General features: G+C 53.8%; 1 protein-coding gene across 2 annotated transcripts in view; it reads right to left on the reverse strand.

Annotated features, from left to right (window-relative positions):
- Positions 1-5,955: 5,955 nt before the first annotated feature.
- Positions 5,956-26,468, reverse strand: part of KCNJ4 (potassium inwardly rectifying channel subfamily J member 4) — a 25,988-nt gene continuing 5,475 nt past the window's right edge. The window contains exons 1-2 of one of the 2 annotated variants that reach the window (XM_004373855.1): positions 20,589-20,600; positions 5,956-7,647 (exon numbers count right to left, since the gene is read on the reverse strand). In XM_004373855.1, the coding sequence (XP_004373912.1) occupies positions 6,274-7,608 (1,335 nt within the window). In that variant the 5' untranslated portion in view covers positions 7,609-7,647; positions 20,589-20,600 and the 3' untranslated portion in view covers positions 5,956-6,273. Of the gene's footprint in view, positions 7,648-20,588; positions 20,601-26,468 lie in introns of those variants that run through there. The other variant, XM_004373856.1, reaches the window with a different exon arrangement.

Consider the following 26,468-nt stretch of genomic DNA (forward strand, 5'->3'; position numbering starts at 1 on the left):
CTGACTAGACTGGAGGAACCCCGGAAAGCATGGCCCCGGGATTCTTTATCAGCCCAGAACTAAAACAATTCCCAAGGTCAACTCTTCAGACAGGGATTGGACTGGAATGTGGGACATAAAGTGATACTCGTGAGGAGTGTGCCTCTTAGCTCAAGTAGATACAAGAGACTAAACGGGCAGCTTCTGTCCGGAGGTGAGATGGGAAGGCAGAGAGGGTTAGGAGCTGGTTGAATGGACATGAGGAATCAGGGGTGGAAAGGAGGAGTGTGCTGTCACAGTATGGGGAGAGCAATTAGAGTCACATAACAATGTATATATAAATTTTTGTATGGGAAAAAATAATGTGCCCAAACATTGTGCCATGCCTGGTCACATATGGGATATCATTTAATCCGTACAACAAGCATGTGAGAGAGAGATGAATGGTCCTATCTTACTGATGTGTAGATGGAGACATACTTACCTGACCTACAGATAGGAACTCATCCAGATGCCCAATAGTCGGGAAGGACTAGATCAACAGAGCTCCTCAGACGGTCCAGGGTTGTGAAGATCAAATGCCATAGCATTTTATAAATACTAAAGTACTATACCCTGGTGGCAGAGTGGTTAAGAGCTATGGCTGCTAACTGAAAGGTCAGCAGTTCAAATCCACCAGCCGCTCCTTGGAAACCCTATGGAGCCATTCTACTCTGTCCTATAGGGTCGCTATGAGTCAGAATCGACTGGACAGCAATGGGTTTAGAGCACTATAAAGGATCCCTGGTGGCGCAGTGGCTAAGCACTCGGCTGCTAACTAAAAGGCCAGTGGTTTGAACCCACCAGCCACTCCTTGGGAGAAAGATATGACAGTCTGCTTTTGTAAAGATTTATAGCCTTGGAAACCCCATGGGGAAGTTCTACTCTATCCTATAGGGTCACTAGGAGTCAGACTCGACTCAACAGCAACGGGTATCTTACAGATGTGGAAAGAGGCTCGGAGACATAAAGCCATTTGCTCAGAGTCACACAGCTAGTAAGTGGCAGATGCAGAATTCAAACCTAGGGCCCTCTGGCTCTTGCCCTCATGATCTTTTCTCTCTGTAAATATGCAAATAGATGCCAGTGCTGCAGTCCCATGCCCTGGTGCCATCACTGTACCCCTTTGCCCACCATCCTTCCTCTTCTGCTCCCACCCTCTCAATGAGAAGCCCCTTGAGAAGCAGTGGAGGGGGCGCTTGGTTCCAAACTTTGAAACTCAGGTCTACAACTGTCCTTGTGGAAAGAATTGGACACTGGAGGTCACATCTTAAGAGAGTCTGGCACACGTAGCCAAGAATTCTCTCAACCTTTTTTACTTAGTGCTTAGCCTGAGCAAGATGTCATAAGAAAAAAAGAAAAACAAAAAACAAAACACAGAGATGTTCATCGCAGCATTGTGTATCATGGAGAGAAGTTGAAACTCGTCCAGATGCCCAACAGTAGGGAAGGACTAGGTCAACGGAGGCCCTCAGAGGGCCCAGCTTCATGGGCGGGTTACAGAGTTGGTTTAATGATCCGTGGTCTCTGTCTTGAAATTCTTAATGTTGCTTTTGAACTTGCATTTTGTGAGGGAAGTTCGATGAGACAATGTTGCGTGCTCCTGGGCAGGGTTGGTAATTAGAAGAAAGAAAAAGCTTTACATTTTAGTATCCTTAGTGGCACGATTTTCCTCATTTTGGAGCAAGGCACTTGCGTGTTCATTTTGCACCGGGCCCTGCAAATTATGTAGTTGGTCCTGCATGTACTAGTGGGAAGGGCACTGCCTGGAGCCCAGGAGAGATGGGTGCAAGTTTACCCTCCCCCATAGGCCTCAGTTTTCCCACCTGTAAAATGAAAGACTGGATTAGTTCATCTATGATTTTACAAACATTATGTAACCATTAAAAATGGAAAATATATGTAGACTCTTTCAACATCCAGAGAAGTCCATGCTGGGAAAAAAAACTACAGTGAGAAAATGTAGACACAGGAAGGAGGGGCCCTGATCACAGGTGAGCGTCTGACAAAGGCCGAACAAAGGAGAGGGTTTGACAAGGTGGAAACAGGGAGTTGAATGCCTTCCAGGTCCCTTTCTATTTCTCTTTAAGCTCCTGAGGTTCGTAAGGAAAATAAAATTTTCAGAAGCTGCGGAAAGGAAACAATGGTGAACCCTGGAGAATTCTGCCAGATGGGGGGATTTGAGGCAGGCCTGAGAGGCGAGATGAGGGCAGGTTTTCAGCTTCCATTAGCCACAGCCTCTGACTCTCTCTTTCCCTCCCCAGCCCTTCCTTAGACCTCTCTTCTTCCCTTTTTCCCACCTGATATACTGTTATCCTACTCCTTCTCTACCGCTCTGCCCACCCCCCAGCCCCCGCCCCCCGCTGGAACTGAAGGGTGTGAACAGAGAGGGCAGGCTAGGCAGGGTGGACGTGGTCTCCCCTCCGTGGCTCTGCCAGGAAGATGGGGTGGGCTGAGGAAGGGCTTGGGGGCACCTCCAAGGCCCCGTCAGCCAGCCCCAGTTTCCGTGATACCAAGCTTGGTGACATCTGAGGTTCTGATACCACCAGATGCTAAGCCGCCATGATCCCCCCATTTCAGCACCGCCAGGAGCCCTGAGTGGGGTAGGAGAGATCAGAGGAGCTGTCTGCAAGCAAGTGGGGAGGCAGGTGGGAGGGCTGTGAAAGGGGAACAGGTGGGTGAGGAAGGTGAGTCAGCACGGGGCAGAGCGAGCAGGAGTTTGCAGGGAGTGCCGTCATCAACCTTGGAGTTTCTCTGTATCTGGGGCTGGCTCTCCGCCTCCTGGCGGCCCCTCCCCAGGGCCCTCCTGAGCCCACCCCACTGCTCACACTGGAGCTCCATGTTGGCCCTCCAGAAAGTCCTGGCTTCGAGCTCTTGTCAAAACGTGCCTATCCTGTGTCCCACGGGTTGTTTGCATGATAAGGCCCCTCCTAGCTGGTGACTGGTACAAGTGTCTGAGCAAGTAGTAGACTGATGACAGAGATGTTTGTCACCTTCATCATGTCCCCACATCATCCAGATAGGGGGGGCTTGTAGGGTGGGCCCTATGTGTACCCCTTTCCCCACCCTGTGCCCTGGCCTCCTCCAGGAGTGGAGGGCTGGGTGACCTCTGAGATGTGGTCCAGGTCGAAGGTTCTGAGTCCAAGAGTGCCTAAGACCGAGGGCCTCTTGGGTTACTCCTTGTGCCCAGGGCGTCACTGAGAACATTGCAGGCAGAAGAGGATGAGATCCAGGGGCCCTTCTGCGAGTGTGGGCTTTTGTCTTGCTGAATGGCCCCTACAGGCCCTGGGTGGCCCCTGAAGTTCACCAGTGCGCTCTGGGAAATCTAAGGCACAGCTCTGGGTAGGGGCAGGGGAAGAAAGGAGGCAGCCTCTCCCCCTCACTTAGCCCCTGCCAAGGGGAGGGTGGGAGTTGGGGGAAAGCAGCCCCCTCAGCCCTGACAATCCTTACCTTGGTTCAAGCCAACATCTTAGTTCCCTGGGCCTCAGTTTCCTCATCTGTAAAATAGGACCATAATCATAATCCTAAGTACCCCTTGGAGTTTGGTAAGCGTTCAGTGATCTAAAGGATGTGAACGGTGTTATGTAAATGAAGCATTATCATAAGTAATTTGTAGGAGGGGAATTTGGATCCCAGGCCAGCCTTTTTCTCCAAGAAAGAAGTCTCAGGCCAACTGTTAAAGCAGGTATTTAAGATTTTCAGAAGTTAGCAGAAAGTAAACAATTGTGTTAAAGCACAAGGATTCACCCAAATGCCAGCCATGTTGCCAGTGCTGGTGAAATGTGGTAATTCACGAAGCAGCTTACAGCACTTCACAGTAGGTGTTTGTCTGCCAATTCCTTCCCTGAGTTTCCTGAGGTAGCTGTACCTTTGTGTAGAAAATTTCTGGGAACAGGGAGAGTGCCCTCTGCTTCCTTACACCCCAAGTGCTGGATGCACAATCAGCATGTAGAATGGAGCTACAACTGGAAGAAAACCTCAAACTCATAGGGTCTGTGATAGATTGGCAAGTACAGCCACAATTCCATCCTCGTGTGTATGCCCTTTGTGAGGTAATGTCAATGTTCCCCTAACACAATTTAGATTTGGAGTCTATTTCCCCCAGGGCTTCAGACTGGTTCATTCCAGTTGGAACCCCTGCTGAGAATTTGCATTTCTGACAAGTTCCCAAAACCAAAAAAAAAAAAAAAAACCTGTGGCGTTGATTCAGACCCAAAGTCTCACAGAGATCTTATAGAACAGAGTAGAACTGACCCATAGGGTTTCCAAGGAGTGGCTGGTGGAGTTGAACTGCAGCCCTTTTGGTTAGCAGCCAAGCTTTTAACCACTGCCCCACCAAGGCTCCAACAATTAGTGATGCTAATGCTGCTGATTAGGGACCAATTTTGAGAACCACTCGTAGAATAGTGGTTCTCAAAATTTATTATACATAAGAATCACTTGGGGATCTTGTTTAAAATGTAGATTGTGATTCAGTATATCTGGGGTGAAAACGCAAATTCTCAGCAGGGGTTTGAACTGGAATGAACCGGTCTGAAGCCCTGATTTCCCAGTCCTTGAATCTGAGCTGTCCTCATGACTTGGGTTGGCCAATAGAATGCAGTGGAAGTGATGTCATAGAACTTTGAGGCTAGGCCTCAAGAGTCCTTGCAGCTTCCATCTTTGCCCTCTTAGTCTGCTGCCCTAAGGCCCACGTCAGGACGTTGGTCCAGCTTCTGGGGCACAAGAGGCCTAGGGAGGAGACCCAGGCAGACTGCTGTCAGACACGCGGGTGAGGCCATCCTGGACCTCGCAGCCTAGCTGACATTCCAGCAGAACATGGCTGCCTGAGTGAGCCCACCCAGCCTCACTCTGTATCATGAGAAATAACAAATCACTGTTGAAACCACTAAGTTTTTGGGGAGGCTTGTTATACAGTGCAGGCTAACTGATGCCCAGGGAAAGGAAGGGATGTACTCAGTGTCCCACAGTGAGGCAGAGATCAAGACTGGACTAGGACCAGGTTTCCCAGCTGACCCTGAGAGCTCGTCCCACCAGTGTCTTGTGGCCAGCTTCATTAGCCCAGTTGATGGGGGGGGGGGGGGTATAAATCAGGTAGACTCTTCCCACTTCTACTCAAGTTATAAAGGGTTGGTTGACATCCACAGTGTTCTTCCTGCCCATCATCTCTTGGGACAGAGGTATGGTCAATCCCATTCTACAGGTTATGAAATTGAGGCCAAGAGCCAGTAAGCAATTTGCTGACAGTCACACAGCTAGTAAGTAGCAAAGCTCTGGACTCATACCCAGGTCCTCTGATGCCAACTCAGGGTCCTCCCCACTGACTCTCAGGAAGGAGAATAACAGGTGAGAAAGTTCCCTTCCAGGGTCCTTTCAAGGGTCAATCTCTCAGAAAGGGACACACACACCACACGTGTTCTTTCTCTCTCTCCCTCTCTCCCTGTTTCCCACCCCTCCACCTTCAACCAGCCTACCCCTACTGGACCATATACTTTATTAAAAATATATCATTACAAACTCCATTGTCCATTGGGCTGGGGCTGGGGACTGGGCGGGACCATAGAAGAGGGCCAGGCCCTCATCCTGCACCTCCAGGGTCCACCTCTGTACCCAAACCCAACACCATCCAGGGGTCAACACGGCTGGCTTTGGTGGTCTTGGGGGCAGACAGCTGGGTGGGAAAGGGACTCAGCTTGACCGACTGATGGAGAAAGGGAAGGGTGCACAGAGAGGGACTGCATCTCCTTGTCCTGCAGGTAAAAATGGCAGAAAGTGGATGTGGTGCCTCCATCTCTCTCCATTTATAGATATTTACAAAAGAAAGTCATGAGCAACAGGCCACAGTCATGCAAAGAAACGCACCCCCCTCCCTCCCTCCCCCCAACTAACCCCCGGCCCACCCCAGAACCCCATGATGCCCACCCCGCAGCAGTCCAGCCGCCTTCCCCAAGGTTCTGAGAGCAAAAGGGCACGTCCTTGAAGGGTCGGTGGGAAAAGGGTGGTGGCCTGGGGTCCCAGAGCCTCCTGTAGGTAATAGCTGGGAAACCCTGGCTGACAGGGCCTTGGTGTCATGGGCCCATCCAAGCTTGGGCTCTGGAGCTGGCAGGAAGTGGTCTCCCAGTCGTCTAAGCCCCTGCCTCCCTCCAGAAGGTCCCTTGAGCCAGGGTCTGCTCTGTCCTGAGTGTGGGCGGGAGTGTCCTGGCATCCCACCCCCTGCAGAGCTCTCGAAGGAGGCGACGAGGGTGGGCCTGGAGGTCAAATGGCGGACTCCCTGCGGTAGGAGATGTTGTCCAGTGGGAGCGTGGCTTGCATACGCTCCAGATCCAGGTGACTGCCAAACTCCAGCATCCGGATGATGCCCGCCTCCTCCTTGGAGGCCGCCTCCAGGCCCAGGCCCGCAGCCACAGCAGCAGCGGCCGCAGCCTCCTCCTCCATCTCCTCTTCCTCCTGGCTCATGAGGGCCAGCTCGTTCTCATAGCAGAAGGCACTGGGCGGGGGCGGCGGGGCGGGCAGCACGGTGATCTTGCTCTCCTGCAGCTCCCGGGCGGAGCAGCAGGGCGTGCCGGCCACCTCGTAGGTCTTGTGGAAGCGTGAGTAGTCCACCTTGTAGTGGCTCTTCTCCTCGAAGACCACGGGTTCGAAGCGGTGGCCCCACAGGATCTCACTGGCCAGGTAGGAGCTGCGGGCCTGGGTGGTCATGGCGGTGGCCTCCACCATGCCCTCGAGGATGACCACAATCTCGAAGTCCTCTGACTCCAGCTCCTCCTTGCCCATGCCATAGAGTGGGCTGTCTTCGTCGATCTCGTGGACAATGATGATGGGTGACACCAGGAAGATGCGGTCCAGGCCGATGTCGTAGCCCACGTTGAGGTCCCGCTGGTCCAGTGGCAGGTACTCGCCCTCCTGGGTCATGTAGGGCTTGATGAGCTGGGCCCGTACATGGGCCTCCACAATGTGGCTCTTGCGTAGGTTGCCCACACGCCACATCAGGCAGAGCTTGCCATCTCGCACTGAGATGACTGCGTGGTGGCTGAACAGCAGCGTCTGTGCCCGCTTCTTGGGACGCGCCATCTTGGCCATGATGGTGCCGATCATGAAGGAGTCAATGACACAGCCTACGATGGACTGGACCACCACAGCGATGACGGCAAGCGGGCACTCCTCTGTCACGCACCGGAACCCGTAGCCGATGGTCGTCTGCGTCTCCACCGAGAACAGGAAGGCGCCCAGAAAGCCGTTCACGTGCATGATGCAAGGCTTGGGGGCCACTGGGGCCGTCCCACCACTGCCCACCGGGGCCCCTGCTGCGGGCACCGCCGGGCTGACCTCCAGGTCACCGTGGAAGAAGGCAATACACCAGAAGAGGAGGCCAAAGAAGAGCCAAGAGACAAGGAAGGCCGCGGAGAAGATCATGAGCATGTAGCGCCAGCGTGTGTCCACACAGGTGGTGAAGATGTCTGCCATGTAGCGCTGTGACTTGTTGCTCAGGTTGGCGAAGTAGACGTTGCATTGGCCGTTCTTCTTGACGAAGCGGTTGCGGCGTTTCCGCCGGGGCACGTGGGCCTGCCCGTTGCGGCTGTGCCCGTGCATGTCCTGATGCCGGCGTGGTCACCTGGGAAGATGCAGGGCCTGGGAAGGAGAAGCCAGAAACGTGAGACGCCGGGGAGCAAGGGCTGCCATGGACACCAGGCTCGGGACATCAAAGATGCTCAGAAGGGAAGAGCCTGCACTTGAACCCAAGCCTCCTTCCACCCAGGCAGGCCGGAGGTGACAGTTCAGGTGGTTCTGATGACAGGAGGGAGTATGAGGGCCTGAGCCAGTGCTGCCGAGGCTGGCACAGCTCCGGGATTGGGGTCTGACGGACCAGGAAGCTGAGGCCGCCAGGATGCAGGTCTCATCCCAGCCCCTCCATGCTGCCCCTCCCACTCTCCTTTGCCTGCTGTTCCGGGATTTTCTCGATGCCGTCTTGGTTTCCCTTGTTCTCTCAGGGACCAGACAGTCTCCTTTGCTGTCCAGTAGGTAGCCGCTAGCCACCTGTGACTCTTTATATTTAAATTAATTACACTTAAATTTAATCTTTACTTCCTTAGTTGCACTAGTCACATTTCAAATGCTCAATGGTCACATATGGCTAGAGGCTGCCATACCGGACAGTGTGGCTGTGGAACACTTCCACCACTGCAGACAGTTCTACTGGACGGCGCTGGACCCCCCAGCCCCACCTCGGCTCCTCTCTTGGACCCTTCCCTCCTAGTCTTGCTTTGAGCCGCTGGGCCCAGATCCCTGTTCTGTCCCTAAACTTGTCAGGAGCAAAAGCAAGTGAGGACTGCAATGGTCGTGGTCAAGGTAGAGGAAGGGGGGCCCCCGCGCTTTGGCCCTGTGCATTAAGCATTGCTATCCTCATGTCACAGGTGAAGAAATCGGGGCTCAGGCAGCAGAAGTGAGCTGCTGAAGGCCACACAGCTGGTAAGTAAGTGGATCCAAACCCGCATGTGTCTAACTCTTTGGCCCCCTACAGATGTGTTCATGCCGTGAAGAGACAGGGAGTGGAAGAGGCAGGCACATCCCCTGCCTAGCTATGTTGCAACTCATTTCACCTCTCTGAGCCTCAGTTTTCTCATCTATAAAATGGGGCTCTAAATCCCTACCTCACAGGACCTGAGGAGAGAGTAGGTGCTCAGTTAAAGCCAGCGGCCCTCTGGCCTTCCTTCCTGCTTCCTGGGAGCGGGAGGAAGTCAGCGAAAGGCATGATTCCCTGTCAGCGTCCCCAGCTGTTTCAGCGGAGGTGGCCCTTCACCCCACCCAGCGGCAGGCACACCAGCTGGGTCCATGGAGGGTGGGCCCCCTGTCGTCCTTCCCTTCCACTGGCGCCCCAGGAGAGAGATGGTGCTGCCCAGGGCCCTAGGGCTGGCAGGGCCGGCCCGGGCTTGGGCTGCGGGTAACGTTTTGGCCCAGAATTATATAAGGCTGGAAGTTTCTATTTTCTGTTCTATTCTTCTTCCTGATCTAATTGTGCATCTGTGGCAATGTTTATACACTTCCCCGGTTCAGGACAACTTGGTTGCCGCAGCAACCGGTGCGCGCCAACGCTGTAATTTAGAGATCAACAGCTTCAGAGCCTGCCTCTTCCCCAGAGAAACTCCCTCTCCCAGCCCAGGGACAGTGAGCCCTGCCCCCCACCTCCTTCCCATGGTCACCCTACCCCGATTCGGGGTGCTTCTCCCTCCCGCCGCCTTGAAAGGAGCTCCCTGGCTCCCACAGTCTGGGGTTTGAATCCCAGATCTGCCATGTGACTTGTGGGCAGGTTACTTGACTCCTCTGAGCCTCAGTTTCCTCATCTGGAAGAATGGGACTAATGAGACCCATTGTTTGAAGCCCTAACTGGTAATGTGGGCGTGGCCTCTAGTGCAAAGCCCCGCCCTTAGGAGGTCATAACTGTAGCCAGGAAATCCCAGACCCTGTTGCTATCTCCCCCAGAGTCCCACCAGCCAGGGCACCAGGGGGTAGCACCTGCTGTAGTATAAATAGTTTTCCAGAAGCTCTTCCTTTGATAAAAATCCTCCCTTTGCTCTGCGCCACTGCCTTGAATGCCTCCACTAGCACCTCAGACTGTCATTTTACATCAGAGCCAACGAAGCCCAGAGATGGAATGACTCCCCGAGGGTCCCAGAGAGAGGCCAGGCAGGGCCAGTCCTGGACTCAGGTCCCTTGCTCCCACTCCAGAGCTCCCAGAGGAAAGTCAAGGTGCTTCCAGGCAGAGAGGCCCCTTCAGCCTCACCGACTTCCTCCCTGGAGGGGGTTGAGGTGGGTTTGGGGTAAGGGAAGACAGGGCACTAGCCCAGCGCCCCAGTGGGCCGTGAACCCACTGCCCACAGGTCTCTGAGAGAGAGGCAGAGAGACAAAACATGGAGACTGGGCCTTGGGAGGACGAGGGCGAGGGCCCTGCCCAAGGCTGAATTTGAGCCTAGGGTGCTGGCGGACCCCCTGCTTCTCTGCCCAAGGGGACTGAGCTCCTGACCTGGGGGTTCATCTCATGCTGCAGAAAAAGGCTCTTCATGGGGCTCCCACCCTCTAGGCAGGGGTGAGGGAGTAGGGAGATGATCCCCTCATGGCCACAGAAGAATGGAGTTCCTTGGGCCTCCCCTCACCTGCACTGCTCATTATACCCCCAGCAGTGAGCTGAAGTGACTGGAACCTCAGTCAAGGCCCACGTCCCAGGGTCAGCCCTGAGGTTCCACATGTCTCCACCCCTGGCATTTACCCCTACCTCAACATCCACACCCCACCCCAACACTCACCCCCCCAACCCCAATATATCCCAATTCTAACACTCACCCCAACCCCAACATTCATCCTCATTTCCAACACACCCCACCCCAACACATCCCAACCCCAGCTCTCACCCCAACCCCAACGCTCACACTTACTCCAACCCTAACATTCATCCCAAATCTCAACACTCGCTCCCACCCCCTACTGCAACACTCACCCCCCTGCCCCTGCCTTCCACCACCCGACCCCCACCACATCACAGCCAGTGGGGCACAGTTTTAGCCCGCTCTCCGCCGTGCCTCCTCTCAAGGTCCCTGTTTCCTGAGTCCCTAGTGTATGCCAGACCCTGTGCTGGCTGCTTGGCCTGTGTTATGGCGGGCACGGGCTCCCAATGCTCCCGACACATCCTGGTGCTCAGAAATGGAAAGCTGCCTCCCCAGGCACACTGCTCCCCCCAAACCCATCATCCTCCACCAGGAAGGAGGCTCGTCTCTGTGAAGACCCTTAGCTGGTGACAGCCCAGAACCTCGTCTGCCGAGTGACTTGCTCAAGCAAATGAGGCTCCCGTCGCCATGGACTCACTTGGCAGGAAGAAGTTCACCTACCAACACGTGGGCTGACCTGCACAATGCCGCCACCGAAAAAATAAAAAGTACAAAGCCTGGCGTCAAGTTTTCATTGACAAGCCCCAGGAGATGGTCAGGTTTTCTTCTTCTTGTTTGTCACAGGGGCTTCCTGGGGAGGGCACACTGCAAAAGGTAGAGTGTGATAGGAAAGGGTGCATGGATGAGGGAGAGGGGCCAGAGGTGTCTCCGTGCCATCTTCCTTTGAAGACAGATATCTTATTCTTTATAAAAAAGAGCCCTGATTATTTAAGTGCCTGTATTATGTCTGTCAGCTTGTCATACTGTGGTGGCTTGTATGTTGCTGTGATGCTGGAAGCTAGGTCACCAGTATTTCAACTACCAGCAGGGTCATCCATGGTGGACAGGTTTCAGCAGAGCTTCCAGACAGACTAGGAAAAAAGGCCTGGCAATCTACTTCTGAAAATCAGCCAATGAAAACTTTCTGGATCACAAAAGAACATTGTCTGATGTAGTGATGGAAGATGAACCCCCTAGGCTGAAGGCTTTCAAAATACACCGCGGCCGTAACAACGGACCAACAATCAGAAAGATGGTGCAGGACTGGGCAACGTTTGTTCTGTTGTACGTGAGCTTGTTCTGTTGTACATGGGGTCGGTTGTGCATAGGGTCACCATGAGTTGGAGCCAACAACAACATTATGCTTAAACTGTCCTTTTCTGGAAGGCAGGGAGGGAATGGTTTAATTCTCATTGCAACCAATGGTGTCCATTAATGTGCAATGAAAGAACGCGGTTTCAGGCACGGTTTCTATGGTGGAGGCCCACCTCAGCATCATACTCCCACCCAACACTCACACGCCAACTGGGTCCTGGCCCCTCTGACACTGCTTTGCTGCGTGACCAACAAATCACTACCCTCCCTGGCCTGGTCCCTCCTGCAGTTGATGGGGTTACTCCTTCTGCCCAGCCTCCCTCTTGGGGTCTTCGTGAGGGTCCTGGAACTCAGCATAGTTATGGAACCAGAAGGTGGGTGTGGTGCTCCACGGTGTCCCAAACTCTTGAACTGAGTTCGGGCTGCCAGCCCATGGCAAAATGAGGACAGTGGAGTCGCTGTAGTGTATTTATTCTAACATTGCATCCTTTTAGTGCTAAACTTGCTTTTTTTTTTTTTTTTTGAAATGGGAGGTACTGGCAGCTTCTTAAAAATTTAATGTCCTTTCTTGGCAAAATGAAGAACTAACGATGCTATGCCAGTTATGAAACTTCTTTTAATGTTACTATGCTGTTGTGACGTCCCAAATCTGGGAGTCCCTAGTCCAGGCTTCTTTTGGCAACTAGGGCAACTGAGGCTGACAGGTGGCACAGTGAGTCAGGCAGAAGGAAATTCGGGCCTAGGGGAGAAAGTGAAGGTGACCAGCAGTACTGTCCACGTGCTGGCCCCATCGCTCTCCTGCCCCTTTCTGGGGAGTGAAGGAGGGGCCGGGGACGCTGCATGCCAGGGTGCTCCAGAGGCAGGAAGGCCACCCCACTCCTGTCACCTCCTATGTCTTCCCTATGATTTTATGACATTAAATGCCCCCTCCTTGCCCACAACTCCCTTTACAAAAGAAAAGTCGATAAACTGGCACAGCCCTGGTGACTCCCAGCTCCCTGGGCAGGCTTGGGCGGTGGGGGGCAAGTCTCCCTTTGCCTACCCTTACACTCAGGGAGGTGTACCTTACCGGGGCCCTGCGGATCCCAGACAGCAGCACCAGCCCCTCCTGAAACCCGGGCAGGTGGGGTCCTGTGCTCAGCTTCCAGCCCCAGAGGCTCCCTTAGAGGGGGAGGAGGAGAGCACTTAGCCCTCCAGGCTGCCCAGCCACACCACGAGCCTCTGAGGTCGTTGTGATGGAGTGGGACCAAGGAGGCCCAGGGAGGTGAAGCAGCTTGCTCCAGGTTACACAGCTCAGCCCCCGGGGCCCGGCCGAATCGCCTTTCCCCACTGTCAGGAAGGAACACTCTGGAAGTACCGATTCCACACCGGCGCTGCCTCATCTATCTCATGGAAGCATCACTGCAGCCTTTGTCTATTTAACAAGTATTTATTAAGCACCTACCACAGCAACCATCAGAGTTATTATTTCTGTTCCCCAGCTGAGGAAGCGCAGGCTGGGGGTGGGGGTTGGACAGAGGGTCCACAGGGCAGAGGTGGCAGCGCAAGGATTCCCACTCAGGTCCAGCTGGCCCCAGGGCCCCGGCTCACCCTCGCTCCTGCCCCTGCCCTCCGGCTCCCTTCACAGCCCAAGATGCCCTGCTCGTCCCCTCCCACCCCTGGGGTCCAGATGGAGCCCCTCTCTTTCCTGACTTCCTCGGCTGTGCAGCTGCTTGCAGCCCCACCATCCTCTGGGCCCAGTAGCCCTCACTGTCTGTCTGCACTACTCGGCTTCTATGCCACTTTACGAAAATAACGTGCTGGCTAAGCCCACGTGACTGGGGTGGCATGGCCTGGTTCTCGGTCTCAGCTCTGTCACCTCCTAGCATGTCCTCTTTGGGCCTCAGTTCCCTCAACTGCATCATGGAGATGACAACAATAAGGCCTGCCTCACTGGGCCATTGTTGAGGTGAACACAACCATTATCCCGTAGAAACACCGGCTGACAGGAGCGTCACACAGGCCGCACGGTAAGTGGGGAATGATTTGGTGATGATGATGGTGACCGTGAGAATGCTGGACTGGCTTCCAATTCTGGCTCCAACCACTAACGTGGTCACGTTCTTTTCTTCGTCCACAACATGGGCAACCACAATTGCTCCCTGGTAGGAGAGTGGGGCGATGTAATAAAATAAGAAAAAAAGAAAAGGTGTGATGTAATGAAATGAGGCGCCCGGCACAGACCCCGGGAAAAGGCAGTGATTGGGTGATTGGTGAATTTTGCTGAGTCTGATCAGCCCCACCCATCCCCTACCCCCAAGAGCCAGGGGGCTAGGGGTTGGTCGAAGGGCACACAGTCTCCCTTAGCACCCAAACAGAGCAGGCACAAGGCAGTGGGGCGGGACGGGCAGAGGGCTAGCTCAGTGCTTCGGGGAGGGGTTTCTTTGGGGGAAGTGGAGAGAATTAACACTGTCACCCTATTTCCCATTCCCTTGAGAAGAGCCTGCCCACTACTCCATCTACAGCCTGGATTATCTGGTCTGGGTGGGCAGCCCTTTCAGCTCTAACTCGTGGGGCTTGGCAGGGAGGGAAAGGCTAAAGACCCCAGGCAGGTGAGCTACGTCCCTCGAAGGGGAGCTGCGGCCTGACCCAGCCACAGAGGCAATTATGGTTGGGTGTCCCCACCTTCCCATGACCCTCTGCAGGCCCCTGCTCTGCTCTTCAGACCCTTCCAGATCTTTCTCCCTCGTCTTCACGAATTGTGACAGCCCACATCTTCCCCCTCCCAGGGTAGTACCTTCAGCTCTGGAGCCTCCTAGCTGTACCACTTTCTGCCTGTGTGACCCTGGGCAAGCTACTTTGCGTCTCTGGTCCTTGCCCCCCTCAGCTTTAAGTGGGACTAGTAATAGCGCTTACTTCCTAAGATTGTAATGAAGAATTCATGGGATAACACGCATCACGTGCCCAGCAGAGTAGCAGTCAATAAGTGGTACCTATGGCTCCCAAGGCTGAGCAGCACTCCCCTTGATCTCCTGCCCTGGATTTCAGATGCACCATCCCAGAGCACACCCTGCACCCACCCACACGGCCTGCCCTGTTTGTCTTCCAACACTGGCATTAGGGAGGGAGTGGGTAAGAGGATAGACCTGGGTCAGAATCAGGCTCAGTCCTGCCTACCTCTGTGACTTCAGGCAGGTTCATTGACCTGAGACTCAGTTTCTTTATTTGCAAAAGTAACATAGTAATGCCTTCCTTGCAAGGTGCCCGTGGGGTCAGATGCGGACCGTCACAAAGTGCAAGCCACACAGTGGGTGCTCAGTAAACACTGTTCCTCCACCACACCGTCTCCTGGTCCCTGAAATCCCACTGCACATCACAGTCCCTCCCCCACCAGCCACCCAGCGACACTGGAGCATTTACGGAGCACTCCTGCTGGCGCTGTCCTGAGTGTTTTTTGCCAATCAATTTCCTGTAATCCTCACAATGACCTCAGAGGACGGTACTATTGTCAGCCCTAACTTAGAAGTAAGAAAATCAAGGCACAGAGAAGTTGAGTAACTTGCTCGAGGTCACGCAGCTTGTAAGTGGGAGAGCCAGGATTTGGCCCTGGGCAGTTGGTGCCAGGGCACACTCACTAGGTACTGCTGCTCTCCTGCCTTGAAGACACATTGTCACCCGGCACATCTGCTTCCATTTAATAAGCATTTATCTAACCCCCGTATGTGCCAGGTTCTCTGAAGTCAGTCCTGTTGGGGAAGAAGAAACTGGATCGTAGGGCGAGTTGGAGCCAGGACCCAGGTCCCTGACTTCGAGTCTAGACAACATAGGGTGAGCAACGTGGAGTGAACTGGCCCCCCCCCCTCCCCGCAACCACTCAGCCAGGGAATGCTGGGCCAGTGAACGGGCCTAAAAAGCAAGTTCCCAGAATGTCCAGTCAGACCTTCCAGTCCGGGCCAAATCGCAGGAGCTGGTGGCTGGAGGACCCACCTGCTCCAACCTGTTCCTGAAATGCAGGTGTGCCTTTGCCACACTGCTGATGCTTAACTGCTACCCACCACACTGTAGCCCCTTTGTGGAGTCAAGGTACGTACCTACTTTTACTCTAAGTAAGGTGGCCTTTGTCTTGGCTCCAGAGAAATAACTTCTGGAGCAAGGGGTGCCTTGGTCTGGGAATTCCAGGCCACACCTGAGGATTTGTACTGGTGCCTAGGGGCTGGCCAGACCAGAAAAGACTCACCTGGGAGACCCATATCAACTAGATTCAGGAGGCATGATTTAACCTATCCTGCAGGACCGACTGATAAAGCGCCCTGAATCTGGAGGCTGAGAGAGCTTCCCGGTTGGCGAGAACATCTGCTCTCAGGAGGGTAGTGCGTCCCTTGGGACATGGAAGCTGTGCGCTGGGCACCACCCCCAGACCTTTCCTTGTGTGTCTCTTCATTTGTATCCTTTTTGGCTATAATAAATCTGTAGTCATAAGTATGGCATATTCTCCATGAAGTCTGTGTGCCGTTCCAGTGAATTATCGAACTCAAAGCCATAGTAGGAGCCAGCAGGTCGGCAAGTTAGGGTGTCGTTTGGACTCTCGAGTTTGCAGCTGGCATCCTGAAGGTGTAGTGGGAAACCAGCCCCAAACTTGTGGCCAGCAGGTCAGAAGGCTGGGGTGTCGTGTGGACTTCCCAAACTTGCAGCTAGCATCTGCGTATTTGGCAGTTTGAAGGACAGTGTCCTTTTAACTCGTAAACTCTGACCTAGCTCCAGGTGGCTAGGGTCAGAGAGTGCCATGGGGGCGGCTGGCGACGAGGATGGAGAAGTGGGAAAGTGAGGACTGGATCAGTGTCCACATTTTGGGGATTGGATTCATGCTGATCTTTCCATGCACCCTTCTACTGGTCAGACAGTCGCACCCATGGGACTACCCCAAATGCCTCTTCCCCATCTCTCCACAGGGATTTGCAGGCAAGAGCCGGCCCCTAAAGCTTCTCTTCTCTAGAACCTCCAGAGCGCCTTCAATGGTGGTGTGGGCTCAATCCCCACTGCCTTGCTGTGGCTGCTGGGACCTGTTCTACCTGCCCCTCCTCCTGCAAAGTTGTTCGTTCAATTGCTGTTCATCACACACTTGCTGTGGATCAGACGCAGGCCTTGCCCTCACCAGCTTATGGGCCAGCTGGGGAGAGATGCTCTTCAGGTAATAAACATGTGCATATGGTTGTTATTAGTTGCTGTCAAGTCAGCTCTGACTCATGGTGAACGTACATAGAACGGAACGAAACGTCGCGAGGTCTTGTGCCATCTCCATGATCGCTGCTATATCTGAGTCCATTGTTGTGGCTATTGTATCAGTCCATCTCATTGAGGGCTTCCCTCATATCCGAATTGCGTTAAGTGCTTTGAAGGAAACGTACAACATGGAATGAAAGAGAAGACAAGGGGCTGTAGTTTGGTGGAGGCCCTCGGAAGGCCTCTTTGAGAAAGTGACAGTACCCAGTGACCTGAGTGATAGCTGAGAATGGTCAGGAGAATTGTATCTATGTGAACGTTGCGGTGTAGAACATTCCAGAAACAGCTTGGTGTGTCAAGAATCTGCAGCAAGGCTGGGAAGCGGGAGTGAAGTGAGCAAGGGAAAAAGTTGCCCAGGATGAGGCCCTAGAGGCAGGGGGTTTCTGAAAGGGTGTGGAAAGGGTTGTGGATTTCATCCCCAGGGCAGCGGGAAACAGGCAGGGTTTTGCCTGGTTTGGTCTTTTAAATTTTCATGTGAAGTCCTTGGACATACAAACCAGTATATACCAGTTGTCATTGAGGCGACTCTGTGGCTGCTGGAGGGCTGGACAGACAGGGCACAGCGGAAGCAAGAGGCCTGCGAGGAGGCTACATGTGCCAGCCAGGCAAGTGATGATGGTGGCTTGGAGCTGCCAGGGTGATGCCTGTGGAACTGCCAGTACAAGTTGCCATCAAGTCGACTCCAATTCATGGTGACCCCATGTGTGTCAGAGTAGAACTGTGCTCCACAGGGTTTTCAATGGCTGATTTTTCAGAAGTAAATCACTAGGCCTTTCTTCTGCAGCACTTCTGGGTGGACTCGAACTTCCAGCATTTCAGTTCGGAGCCAAGCACATTAACCATTTGCATCACCCAGGGACGGCAGGGGAACTAGAAAGTAAATAGCTTCGGGTCTGGACAGGCAGCCCCCAGAGTCTGGTGATGGGTCGGACATGGGGGTAGGAAGAGAAGAGGTCAGGAATAAAGGGGGGAACGGTGGTGCTGAGATGCGGAGACTGATGAGGACCCGGTTTCTGAGGCCTTGGAATGTGTGGAGGTGGTCAGCTCCTGAGCTCCCAAGAGATCTGGGAGGAATTAGAAATGTGAGGACCTTGGACACATGGAGGGTACTTTGAGCCCTGAGAGTGGACAAGATGGCCTGGAGCAGGGTGTTGAATGAGAAGGGAAGAGGTCCTAGACCACACTAGAACACCTTCTACATATGGCGGAGAAACTGACCAAGGCTAAGCAGCCCAAGAGGGAGGAACAAAACCAGGAGAGTGCGGCCTCCAGAAGTGAGGAGAAGGAGTTTTAGGCAGTGTTGTCAAGGCTGGCTCTGACTATCCTAGACCATCTGAGGACAGGGGCCACTTCCCTCTTCTCCACATAATCCTCTCCGTTCTTAGCCAAAAGGAGCCCTGGTGGTACGGTGGTTAAGCACTTGGCTGCTTAACTGAAAGTTTGGTGGTTAAAATCCACCAGCTGCTCCCCTGGAGAAAGATGTGGCAGTCTGCTTCCATAGAGTTACAGCCTTGGAAATCCTATGGGGCAGTTCTACTCTGTTCGATAAGCATGGCTATGAGTTGGAATTGACTCGATGTCAACGAGTTTGGTTTTTTTGGTTCAGAAAAAAGGGGGCAAACTCTTTATGGGCAGTGAAGGGAAGGTGCTGGGGAGGGGTGGGGAGCTGTGATAGTCTAGGGGAGCTCAACCCACATGTGCCTTTCTTATCCCAGCTTCCCCAGCCTGCAGTGGAGAGGAGGGGAGCGTGGCCATCATGCCTCCCCCCTCCACACACACACACACTGCTGTGTCCTTGGCCGTGCTGCAAACAGGAGTCCAGTAGCTGGGGCTGCTGGCCCTGGGTCTCCCAGAGCTCTGGGGGCAGGGCTGATGCCTTCACTCACACATCAGAGGTTGCCCTGGACTTCTCTGCTGGGCCAAGTGGGCCCAGCTAACGAAGAGGATTAGGGAGGCATGGGGAGTCAGAGCCGAGTTCGAGTCTTGCTTCTTCCCTTACTCTGGGGATTATGCACTGGGTAGCTTCTGGGGAGTCATGGCGCTCACAGGACTTTGGCCTGCAGATAGGACATTCACGCACGTGGGGACCGGGTTGGACACAGTCCAAATGTCCCTCCACTAACAGTGTGCCACACAGCAGCCAAAAAGGAGGAGGGAGCTTGCTAAGGAACAGGGTGGGTCTTCAAGGTGTATTTTTAAGCTGAAAAAAGGCAACAGTAAGGAACAGCAAGTGTAGTATCTACCATTTGTGTAAAAAAAGGAGAGAAAAAAGAAATTTATAGACATGCATATTTGCTTGTCTGTGGTTGGAGACCCAGGAAGCTGGTGACACTGACTGCCTCCAGGGAGGGGAGCAGGTGGCTGGGGATAGGGTGGGAGGGAGAATTCTCACTGTATTCCTGTTTGTGCCTTTTTAATTTTAGAACCATCGGAGTGTATTACCTATGGGAAAAATACACAGAAAAAGTTTAAAAATAGGATGTGCATATGTGTATTTTTCTGAGAAGGGCCAAAGCATGCTTAAGGTCCTGAAGAGGGACTGTGGCCCCAGGAGGCCTGAGACCTCCTCACTTATGGGCTGTGTAGCCTTGGAAAAATGCCTTAACCTCTCTGAGCTGCATCCATAAAACATGCAGGCTAAGAAGATGAGAGGTGATAGGGGAGGGCAAGGGTTTTCTAAACTGTAAAGGGCAGAGGCCTTCCTGGAAGAGGGTTTCTACACTTCCTCACCTCCCATTCTCCCATCAGCCTCTTCCAGGGCCCTCTGAGCCCGCCCTCCTCTAGGCCTGAGTTTAGACTGAGTCTCTCTCAGTCTTTGTCACTGCTGCTCCTCCTCCAGCCTTCTTCACGGCCAAGCACTTACTGCCTGTGACCCCATCCAGTCCTGTGGCTTAAATACCACCCAGCCAGCATCTCCCTCCCAAGCATATTCAGCTCCCTGTGTCCACGCAATTCAAAGAGGCATTGCCAACCCTGCTCACTAAGACAGAAAGATGGCCCCCCGCCGCCAGCCTTCACCTCCCCTTACCCCTTGCTGTCTCCATTTCAGTCTGGACACTCCTGGGCTCCCAGCTGCTCAGCCTAATGTCTGGGCCTCCTCCTTCCACCCTCCCTAAGTCCAATAATAATAGTAATGTTACAGTAACCAATATGGGTGGTGCAAACAGCTAAGTGCTCAACTGCCAGCTGAAAAGTTAGTGGTTTAAACCCATCCAGAGGCACCGCAGAAGACAGGCTTGGCATTCTGCTTCTGACAGGTCACAGCCTCAAAAACCCTAGGGAGCAGTTCTACTCTGCACACATGGGGCTGCTAGGAGTTGGAATTAACTCCGCAACAACTAACAACAACAACGACTAATACGCACACTGTGAGTCAAGCACTCTTGGAATGTGGGAGGTAGGTGCTACTGTTTCCCTCCTTGCAGGGGGCTAAGGAGCCTGCCCCAAGCCACGCAGCAGGTGGACAAGCAGGACTTGAACCTGGACGCTGGCCCCACGCCCAGTCCATCAGAGAGTTTTCGGTGCTCCAACTCGCCAAGTGTCCAATGTCTCACCCCCTCCACTGCTCTGAGCCACATCACTACCTGGGAGGACTCCACAGCCTCCTCCTCTCCCCTGTGGTCTAGTCTCCACATGGGGCTGAGGATTCACGTCACTCCTCGGCTTGAAGCTCTCGAGGCTCCCCATGGCTCAGGATAAACTCTGAGTCCCGGCACGGTCCTGCTGGCTCTGACCTCACCGTGTCCACTATCCAACCCCACCCCGGCAACACTGGCCTTTCTCCCCATTCTTCAAACACACCACGTTTATTCCTGCCTCAGGGCCTTTGCATTGGCTGATCCTTCCTCTGCTGCTGGAGCCTTCCTACCATTCAGGACTCATTCAAATGCCTCCTGCCTCCTCCGAAAGGCCCTTCCTGATCAGCCCAGCCAAAGAGGCCCCTGCCTCCCCACACTCAGTTGTTTCCTGTGTGAGCTTCCTGGGGCACTTATCCCATCTGAGCCCATCTCATTCACCCCAGTGCCTGGCACATACAAAACAAAAACCAAACCAGTTGCCCTCAACTCGACTCCTGCTTATGGTAACCCCATGTGCTTCAGGGTAGAACTCCCTCCACAGGATTTTCAGTGGCTGTGACTTTTTAGAAGATTGCCAGGCCTTTCTTACAGGGCATTCTCTGGGGATTTGAATCACCAACCTTCACAGTTAGTAGCTGGGCACTTAACCATTTGGGCTATCCAGGGACTCCTGCCTGGCACACAAACCAAAACCGAACTCATTGCCATCGAGTCCATTCCGACCCCATGTGTTACAGAGTAGAACTGCTCCACAGGATCTTCTTGGCTGTAATCTTTATGGAAGCAGATCGCCAGGCCTTTCTTCCATGCTGCTGCTGGGTGGGTTTGAACCACCAACCTTTCGCTTAGCAGCTGATCACAAACCACTTGAAAGACACATTTTTGTTGTATGCCATCAAGTTTATTCTGATTCATAGCGACCCTAGAGGACAGAGTAGAGCTGCCCCATAGGGTTTCCTTAGTTGTAATCTTTATGGGAGCAGATTGCCAGGTCTTTTCTCCCACAGACTGGCTGGTAGGTTCGAACTGCTAACCTTTCAGTTAGCAGCTGAGCACTTAACCACTGCGCCACCAGGGCTCCTGCGCCAAACAACCAAAAACCAAACCCCAAACTCATTGCTGTTGAGTAGATTCCAACTCATAGCAACCCTATACACACATGAAAAAAACCTGTTGCCTTGGAAGCAATTCCGACTCATAGTGACCCTATAGGACAGAGTAGAACTGCCTCATAGGGTTTCCAAGGCTGTAATCTTTACAGAAGCAGACTGCCACATCTTTCTCCCGCAGAGCAGCTGATGGGATTGAACTGTTGACTTTGGTTAGCAGCCGAGCACTTGAAATACTGCGCCACCAGGGCTCTTTTCCTTACACATAAAACCAAACCAAGCCTGTTGCTGTCGAGCTGATTCCAACTCATCTTAACACTATAGGCCAGAATAGAACTGCCCCATATGGTTCCCAAGGAGCAGCTGGTGGATTTGAACTGCCAACTTTTTGGTTAGCAGCCTGAGTTCCACCAGGGCCCCTCCTTATACACAATAGGTTGCTTAATAAATATTTGACAACTGACAAAGAAACGGGATCATTTCAGCCAGTCGTAATTCCCATGAAGGACCTAAGCAGGGTGATGTGACAGAACATGGCCAGGAAGAAGCTGTTTTTGACACTGTGGTCTGGGGGGGGGCCGCTCCATGGAGGTGGCCTCTGAGCTGAAACCTGAAGGAGACCTTCTGTGTCACAGGGCACTGAACACAGAGGCCATGAGCAGGGGGGAGTGGGGACAGGCCGTCTGAGGCCTCGGGCCTCTGGCTTACCCTCACCTAGAGAGCCCAGGCCCCTTCCCAGGCATCCTCCCAGGTGGGTGGGGAGTCCCGGCTTCACAAAGGGAAGCCCCAGGGGCTGTGGGGAAGAAGGGGCCGACCCAGTTGAGAGAATGAGGCAGACAGAGGCTCAGGAGGGCCCAAGAGAACACTCAGTCCCCACTCTTCCTCCAGCTCGCTCGTGGAACAACTACTGTATGCAGTTAAGGTGCTCTGAGCTTCACTCATCATTTCTGACCAATCCCTCTGCTTGGCTCCTATGACCAGACGCTCTCAGACCCTAGCCAACCCCCTCATTCATTCATTCATTCATTCATTCCCCTAAATGTGCCTTCCTGCCTGCCTTATCTCCAGCACAGCACAGTGCCTTGCTGCAGAGGGCGCTTTATAAATAACTGTTGAATGAATGGACATTTATTGAGCATCTACTGTGTGCTGGGGGAACAAAAGTAAGACACAACCCTGCTTTGCTGAACTCTGCGTGAAGACTGGAGCAAAAGCCAGAGGACTTACGGGAAGGTCCCCAGGAAGATGCGGGGAAAGCAGAAGAGTGCGAAGCTCGGTGGGGCTGGGCCTGGGCTGTGCACATGGAGGGGCTGGCCTAGCGGAGCTTAAGGGGTTGGAGCTGGGTGGGGGTGGGGAGTGGCAAGGAAAAGGAGGCTGCTTCTGAGGATAGAACCCTGGCATTCTGGAGTGTTGCTGTTGTTAATTGCTGTGGAGTTGATTCCCACTCATGTCAATCCACATGTGCAGAGTAGAACTACTCCATAGGGTTTTCAAGGCTGTGACCTTTCGGGAGCAGATCGTCAGGCCTTACTTCAAGACGCCTCTGGGTGAGTTTGAACTGCCAACCTTGCAGTTAATAGTCCAGCGCTCAACTATGTGTACCACTTGGCACCCTGGAATACTCAGCACTGATTTTCTTAGAAGCCAAGCATCCTGGACAAAAGAAATCTGCACATCCCCGCCTCTGTCAGCGGTGCCTCTAAGATTTCCAACCAGCATGGTAGCTTTCAAACTGTTTAACCACTACCCAGAGTAGAAACAAATATACTGCATATTGCTACTCATTATATAGTATGCATTTTTTCAAAGTTGAAACAAGACCTTCACAAAACAATATTGACCCTCACTATACGCTAAGTGCTTTGTAATTTTCTATTTTATCTCAATTTTTAAAAACATATAATGCAAATCACTAAGTTAACTTCAACAACCCACTATGGGGCCAGGCCCTGCCTGCAGTTTGAAGAACATGGATCTGGGGGGCGCGTAGGGCTATGAGTGGGTTGGAAGAGGGATCTAGGGCTTATCTTGAAGCTGCATCTGACCATGCTTGGATCATGAGCTTCTGGGGGACACAGCTGGGGGGGAGAAGTCATGGTGGACTGTTAGATCATTAAGGTCACATAACCACAGCCCAAACAACAGGGACTCATTGGGTTCTGAATCCAATCCCTTCCCCAGCCCTGTGTTAGAACCTCCGCTGCCCCTTAACAGGTGCCATTCAGCAGTTTCTTGCACACCTCATATGACAGGGAGCTTACTACCTCCTCAGGCAGCCCACTTGATTGTGGGGAGTGAGACTCCACTGTGCTGATCCATGCAGCTGCTAACTGTAACTCCCTCCTGTGGCTGGCTGTCCCTTCTCTCTGTCCCCTGGCCCATTGTCTCAGGGACCCAGACCAGCCCTGATGTGGACAGCCATGGCCCGCTCTCTGCTCCACCCTGGTGTCCCTCTCCTCGCTGCTCCCTACCCCTGCCTGGTGCCTGGGGGATGGCCTTGAAGCCCAGCCAGAGAGAGGCTCTTTCCAAGGTCAAGTGGCCTCAGGATCTGCAGCTGCATGGCCTGGCACCTGGCGCTCAGCCAGCCCTGCCCTGCCCAAGCCAGTCTCAGGGGCTAATAGAAGAGGGCAGGGCTCAGAGCCATGCAAAGCAGGCAGCCAGGGTGCTGACACCTGAAATATCCAGAGAAGCAGTATCTGAAGGTGATGGCCAGTGGCAGGGGCGGGGGGGGAGGAGGTAGGGGGAGGTTGGGGGGGGAGGGGGTGGGGAGGACAGGGGCCTGGAAACCTGGCCCAGGAATCACCACTGACAACCAAGTAGTTCACATTAACCACAGGCCATCATACATTCAGGCTCACGGGCTCTTCCCGGCAACCCTCAGACATGGGGCACAAGCCCACCCTTCCTGGCCAGGGCATGGGGGCTCAGAGAGGTGAACAGGCTGCCTAAGGCCGCACACAGCCACTCAGTGGGGCCGGGCTTGAAGCCGGACCTTCTGTTCCTATCAAGGGCCTCAACTGGGACTAAGTTAGCAGGCAAGGAGCCTCAGGCGGAGGAGACGGCCACCGCGCCTGTTAGGAACAGCCTGGGTCCCTCAGGTCCCAGAGTGCAGAGGGATGGCCAGAGTGGGAAGGTCTCAATTAGCAGAACCTTCCAGAGACAGAGGGGGCTGTCTGGGAGATGGTGAGCTCCCATCATGAGACTGTGGGGAGACTCTGATGCTTATTTGTCAGAGTGACTAGAAAAGGGAAGCTTGTGTGGGTGGGAGGTTCAAAGGCCGCAAAGGCCCCTTTTTCCCCCTCAGCCAGGGCCCCTCCAGCTCTTCCCTGTAAGGCTGCACAGAGTCTCAGAAACACTGGCCCTCGTGCCATCTGTCCCCCACCTTCAGGTTGAGCGGCACCTTAATCTCACAGGGCAGAGCAGGCTTTGGACATCTTCTCAGGCCTGTGGGGCAAGGGGAGAGGCTCCAACAGCAAGTCTGGGGGTGAGGATTGGCGAGGAGCTGCAGGGTGGGGTGGGGATGTAGAAGGGACTTTGCTGAGGTGTCCTAGAGGCCAGAAAGCAAAACCTTGTGCCAACACTGCCACCAACTCAAGGTTGAGCAAGCTGCTCCCCAAGGCCTCAACCTACCCATCAATAAAATGGGTATCAACCGCCAGGGTGCACGCACCCCCTCCTCCTGGGCCTACTAAAGCCTCTTCCCATCCCTGCAGCCCAGGTGGAGCTGGGGTGGGCTCCAGAAACAGATGGGGCCACAAAAGAAAAAGCTGGGTATATATCCCACCCATCACTCTGAGTTGTCCTGGTTCCACAAAGGAGCAAAGAGAGGTTCCCAGTGACCTAATCAAGGTCACGTGGGGTGAGTGGCTGAGCTGGGATTCGATCCCAGGCCTGCCTGACTCAGGTGGCTGTACTCTTTCTGCCTAGGGTACCAGCTGTGACAAGGGGCTGCTCCCCACTCTATCCAATCTGGGGATTTTCCCTCGGGAGGGGGAGATAAAGAGATCCAGCTCCTCCCCTCCTCCTCCAAACCCCCGAGATCTGGGGAGTGTCTTTAGAGACAGGATGTCAGCAGCCCTGTGGGGCAGGAGGCAGAGAAGTCAGAAGCAGCCCTGGGCTCTTTCACTATTACTGTGTGACCTTGGGCAAATCGCTGTGGTCTCTGGGCTCAGTATCTCCATATCCTAGCGAAGAAGGCAGAAACAGGAGCACAGCAGGGGCCAGATGGGGCCGGGCAACACTAGGGAGCAGTTTCTGTTGTCCCAGGCCCATGGAGCTCCTCCACTCCATTTGCACCCCCCCATCTCCCCAGGAATCCCCTCTGCCCTTCTTGAGGCCCCCACTGGGCCCAGCTGGGCAGACCCAGAGCCTAGACCAAAGCCCCAGCTGCTAGGTCAGCATGACAATGCTGCCTTCTCCTGCACAGCTCCTGCTGGTCTGGAACACTGAGGACCACCTTCCGGGTCGCCACTGGGGGCCCTCTCCTTGACCTGCAGTGCCCCTCATGGGCACCTCACCTCCCCCTGTCCGCTAAGGCCAGATGCTCCAGCAGCTGCCACTGGGCTGGTCAATGACTGGTCAGACATCCCTAGGGAAGAGTGGAGGACTGTTACAGGGAGAGAAAGGGGAGCCCAGGCTGGAAGAGAAGTGCCCTTCCTCCTTCAGGGAGCCAAATGGGAGGGCCCAGAATGGCTAGAATAGGACGTATTGGTAGGAGGAAGGATAGATGGCTGTTTCTACCTGCGGAATCTTGGGTAAGCCCTTGCTTCTCCCTGAGGCTCAGTTTTCTCATCAGAAAAGTGGGGGTGATGGTCCTCATGGACAGAAATCATGAATATAAGGCTCAGCACAGAGCCTGGCGCACAGGGGTTCATCTGCTCTCCTGCAGCAGCACCGGCGAGAAAACCTTTTTGTCACCCAGCTGTCAAGCAGTACCACCAACCACCATCAATCTGTGTGTGTGTATGTGCTATGTGTGTGTGTGTGTGTGTGAG

This window comes from Trichechus manatus, unplaced genomic scaffold, assembly GCF_000243295.1.
Source record: "Trichechus manatus latirostris isolate Lorelei unplaced genomic scaffold, TriManLat1.0 scaffold00027, whole genome shotgun sequence".
Lineage (NCBI taxonomy): Eukaryota > Metazoa > Chordata > Mammalia > Sirenia > Trichechidae > Trichechus > Trichechus manatus.